We start from the raw sequence: 4,892 nt of genomic DNA on the forward strand, positions 1-4,892 counted from the left end.
GAGGCGGGCGGATCACGAGGTCAGGTGATCACGGTGAAACTCCGTTTCTACTAAAAATACAAAAAAGTTAGCCGGGCATGGTGGCGGGCACCTGTAGTCCCAGCTACTGGAGAGGCCGAGGCAGGAGAATGGCGTGAACCCGGGAGGCGGAGCTTGCAATGAGCAGAGATTGCGCCATTGCACTCTAGCCTGGAGGACAAGAGCAAAACTCCATCTCAAAAAAACAAAAGAAAGAAAAATCGGAGCCTGTGGGGTTTCAGGCCAGGCTGACGTCACTCTCTGGGGTTGGGCGGGGAGCGTGGCGCCTGTCTGACACCCATGGCTGGCTCCCTCCTGCCCTCCACAGCTGTTCATGGTGGACAACGGGGCTGATGACTGGCGCATCGCCATGACCTGCGAGCGCGTGTTCCTCATCTCACTGGAGCTGGCGGTGTGCGCCATTCACCCGGTGCCCGGCCACTACCGCTTCACGTGGACGGCGCGGCTGGCCTTCACCTACGCGCCCTCGGTGGCCGAGGCCGACGTGGACGTGCTGCTGTCCATCCCCATGTTCCTGCGCCTCTACCTGCTGGGCCGGGTGATGCTACTGCACAGCAAAATCTTCACGGACGCCTCAAGCCGCAGCATCGGGGCCCTCAACAAGATCACCTTCAACACGCGCTTTGTCATGAAGACGCTCATGACCATCTGCCCCGGCACGGTGCTGCTGGTCTTCAGCATCTCCTCCTGGATCATCGCAGCCTGGACAGTGCGCGTTTGCGAGAGGTGCGACCCCGCCCCCGGAGCCCCCCCATGCCCCCAGCCCCCGTCTCCCTGGACCTCCGTGCCCATTCATGATTTCACTGACCCTGGGCTCCTCTCGACCCTGGCCATTGCTTCCGTCTCCCCGACTGCAAGACACCCATGGTGCCTCCTGTCTCCCAGTTTGTGGCTTCAGTAATCATCCTCTCTGGGGAGCTAGTCCTGTGTCCCCAGCTGCCCTCAACCAGGGAGGGACCCCAGCTCCCTCTCCCTCATCCTCCCCGCCGGGGTCTCCCAAGCCTCCTTCTCCCAGCCCCTCGGGTCCCTGGGAGGCTGACTTCTGATCTCTAGGAGGCTGACTTCTGATCTCTGGGAGGCTGACTTCTGATCTCTGGGAGGCTGACTTCTGATCTCTGGCCCCAGGGGCGCAGGCAGCAGGCACAGGGATGCCTCCCCTTCCCCTCTGTCTCCCACCTCCCATGTTTAACCAGCTTTCATTTTCCCCTCTGCCCGCTCCACCGGACTTTAGGGAAAACATGTGAGTCCCACCCTTGGCTGAGCTGTGTGCGCAGAGCAGCCGCTGCCACCGCTACCACCATCCCTGACCCGCCAGGAATTTAAGATTAGCTGCCGCAAGGGGAGGGAGGCAGGAAGAACGGGCAGGCAGGGTGGGTCGGGGTCAGTCCCCCCATCTCAGGGGCAGGCCGCTCCACTGGGCTTCCTCCCCGAGCCTCAGGGCCCTTGTGTCCGAATGGCGGGGGTTAAGGAAGGGCTTGGCTCTGGTGTTGTGTTTGGGCAGCTGACTGCTGCAAGCTCCGACGTTTCCTCCCAAGACTTAAATGGATCTGGGGTGGGCTGGGCGTGGTGATGGTGCCTGTGATCCCAGCTACTCGGGAGGCTGAGGCAGGAGAATCGCTTGAACCTGGGATGGGGAGGTTGCAGTAAGCTGAGATTGTGCCACTGAACTCCAGTCAAAAAAAAAAAAAGACAAGCAAATGGGTCTGGGGTGAAGGAAAACCGGCCGCGCGTTTGGGACCTCCAAACAGGAGGGAGTCTGTTGTGAATACCCCTAGGAGGTGGTAGGCCATCAATCCGATTTACAGAGAGGGAAACTGAGACTCTGGCAGGCAAAGGGACTTGCCCCGGGGCCTGAGTCTGGCAGTCTCAGAGGCAGGAGGGGCTCCGCCAGGCCTGGGGTGTGAGGGTGTCTTATCAGGGAGAGGGTCTCCCTGCCATGCGCCTAGCTGGTGGGGGCCCCGGAGGGGTCCCTGATTGGACCCCTGCTTGCCCTCAGCACCCCATCCTCATCCCTTCACCCAGCCCCCACCCCCCATACCCCCACGGGCCCTGCCTGTGCCTGAGGCCTGGCTCTCAGGGATGAAGGGCCCAGTTTCTCTGGCTGTCAAGGCTTCCAGGGGTCTCCTTGGGCCCATGATGTTCCCCCATGCAGCTCCTACACACCCCTGATGGGTGGGGTCAGAACTAGAGTCAGGGGTATGGGGTGCCCCCATCAGGTATCCCTGAGGTCCAAGCTGGGTCCTTGCAGGACTCTGGGGGGGGTGGGGCACGGGGCAGGGCCGGCAGGCAGCCAATCCTAAATTCTGAGCCTGGCGACCATGCTTGAAGCCCCCTTGCCTGCCTCGCTCTGACCCACCCCCGCCTCCTGCATGTCCCTCAGCCCTGCTCCTGGGCGGTCCCACGGCACCCCCACCTTATTGCTCTGTCTGGATCTGGGGCTCACCCACCCACCTACTAGAGGGCCCCCTCCCGCCCCTCCTGCCCTCTGGGGGTCAGGCAGCTTGGGGCTCAGATGTTTTGGTGTAAGATGGGGGGTCAGTCAGCTGGGTGCTGTGGCTCACGCCTGTAATCCCAGCACTTTGGGAGGCCGAGGCAGGTGGAACACGAGGTCAGGAGATTGAGACCATCCTGGCTAACATGATGGAACCCTGTCTCTACTAAAAATACAAAAAAAAGAAATATTAGCTGGGCGTGGCGGCAGGTGCCTATAGTCTCAGCTACTCGGGAGGCTGAGGCAGGAGAATCGCTTGAACCCAGGAGGTGGAGGTTGCAGTGAGCCAAGATCATGCCGCTACACTCCAGCCTGGGCGACAGACAGAGACACTGTTTCAGAAAAAAAAAAAGAAAAGAAAAGATGGAGTCAGTCCCTGGGCCTTCACCCAGCAAGCATCCTAGAAGCCCAGACTGGAGGTGCCTGGAGTGGCATTCAACCTCCGCAGGAGTGAAGACCCCCAAATGCCAATCTTTGGGGAGCCTCCATCTCCTTCCCTCTGGAGCCTCTGACTCCAGCCCTATCCTTGGGCTCTGTCACCCCCTGTGTCTGGCACAGGCCTCCCCTGGAGATCCTGCTCTGTCCAGGGCACTTCCTCGGTGCTACCCCAGTTGACCTCTGACCTTGAATCCCCCAGAGGCTGGCTTGGGGCTCAGATGATCTAAACCCTGCAAAGGAGTGGGTTAGCTGGAAGCCAGGTCAGAGGGGGCCCAGCCCCCAGAAAAAGGCCAAGGGGATTCGGGGACTCAGAGCTGAGCGGGAACAGATCCTAGAGCCACCCCCAGACCCAGAGAGCCAAGCCCTCGGCGCCCTGGCATGGCTACAGGCAGAACCTCTTTGCAGCCTCTCTGGCCAAAGTCCCAAGCCCAGCTGTGACCAGGACTAAGTTCTGTCAGTTTTAAGGCCTTGGGGCCTGTCTCCCTGGGTCCCAAAATATAGCCCCAGGCCTCTCCCCAGCGCCAAAGCCGATGCCCCTCTCCTCCCAACCCCCAGGTGCAACATGGGCCTGGAGTTGGGGGACTCATGCTGTCCTCCAGTCTATGTCCTTCATATATGGGCGTCCCTTCTTGCTCCAGCCCCAGGTCGTGATCCTCCAGCTTCCCACCTCCTCCAGTCCTCCTACCTCCTTGGGGCCTCGCTGGTTGGGGAAGTTCTTCCTGGTGTCTGACCCGAATCCTTGCCTCCACCTCCTGCCGCTTCTGGTGCTGTGGTCACCCGTCCCCCTGTCTGTGTGTGTCTGTCATTGGGAGGGGGATGGTATGTTCATACAACCTCACCTGGGCCCCTCTCTGCCCCATTCAGGGAAGCAGCTTGGGGGGCAGGTGAAGGGAATGTGGAAGGGCTGTAGGGGAAATGGTGCGCCTATCCTATACCCACAGGACATGGCCCCAACGCAGCCAGGTGGACTCAGGGCCCTGCAGCCCTGGCGCTGCCCCAGGCAGTGTGATGGAGGCAAAGGGGATGGTGTAGACTGAGCCCTCCCTCTTCCCACTCTGGCTCCCCAGGTACCACGACAAGCAGGAAGTGACCAGCAACTTCCTGGGGGCCATGTGGCTGATTTCCATCACCTTCCTCTCCATCGGCTACGGCGACATGGTGCCCCACACCTACTGCGGGAAGGGCGTGTGCCTGCTCACTGGCATCATGGTAAGGGCGAGGCTCCATGTGCATGATCCTGGGAGGTCTAGCCAGCCATCCATTCCAGCAGCCCTTGCATACCCCTCGCTGACAGGGTGCTCACCCCATCACGAGCTGTGCCTGATCAGCATCCCTCCGTCTCTCAGTCCACCCCTCCTCTGCTCTGCTCTTTTCCTCTGACATCACGTGGAAGCCACACCCACAGGCTTCCTGGGACATCTCCCTGCGGTCCTTCCAGGCCTAGATATGCAGCTCCCACCATGCCTGCCCAGTAAGAAGCTGTGGTCCACTCTGACCAGAGAGTCATTGTCACCCCTTTATTCTCTACAGCCCGATTTATTCACAGCCTTTGGATCCAGGGCAAGGGGCTTGATGCTGAGGTGCCTGTTTCTTTGGCTGTGATCAATGCTACTTCCTCTGCTTTGCAAGGGCTAAGTCGGTTATTTATGTGAGAATCCCAGAACTGTGAATGCCGTGGATGTGCTCTAAATACCTGCTGGGGGCCAGGCGCAGTGGCTCATGCCTGTAATCCCAGCACTTTGGGAGGCCAAGGTGGGCAGATCACCTGAGGTCGGGAGTTTGAGACCAGCCTGTGACCAACATGGAGAAACCCCATCTCTACTAAAAATACAAAAGTAGCCAGGCGTGGTGGCAGGCGCCTGTAATCCCAGCTACTAGGGAGGCTGAGGCATGAGAATTGCTTGAACCCAGGAGGCAGAGGTTG

The 4,892-nt window shown here is 60.1% G+C and overlaps 1 protein-coding gene across 1 annotated transcript in view; it reads left to right on the top strand.

The window, feature by feature from the left end:
- KCNN1 (potassium channel, calcium activated intermediate/small conductance subfamily N alpha, member 1) overlaps window positions 1–4,892 on the top strand; it is a 58,321-nt gene that overhangs the window by 39,118 nt on the left and 14,311 nt on the right. The window contains exons 6-7 of the mRNA XM_011925911.1: window positions 347–765; window positions 4,036–4,177. Of these exons, the coding sequence (XP_011781301.1) occupies window positions 347–765; window positions 4,036–4,177 (561 nt within the window). The remainder of the gene's footprint in view (window positions 1–346; window positions 766–4,035; window positions 4,178–4,892) is intronic.

Source organism: Colobus angolensis, unplaced genomic scaffold, assembly GCF_000951035.1.
Source record: "Colobus angolensis palliatus isolate OR3802 unplaced genomic scaffold, Cang.pa_1.0 Scaffold66, whole genome shotgun sequence".
NCBI classification, from domain to species: Eukaryota; Metazoa; Chordata; class Mammalia; order Primates; family Cercopithecidae; genus Colobus; species Colobus angolensis.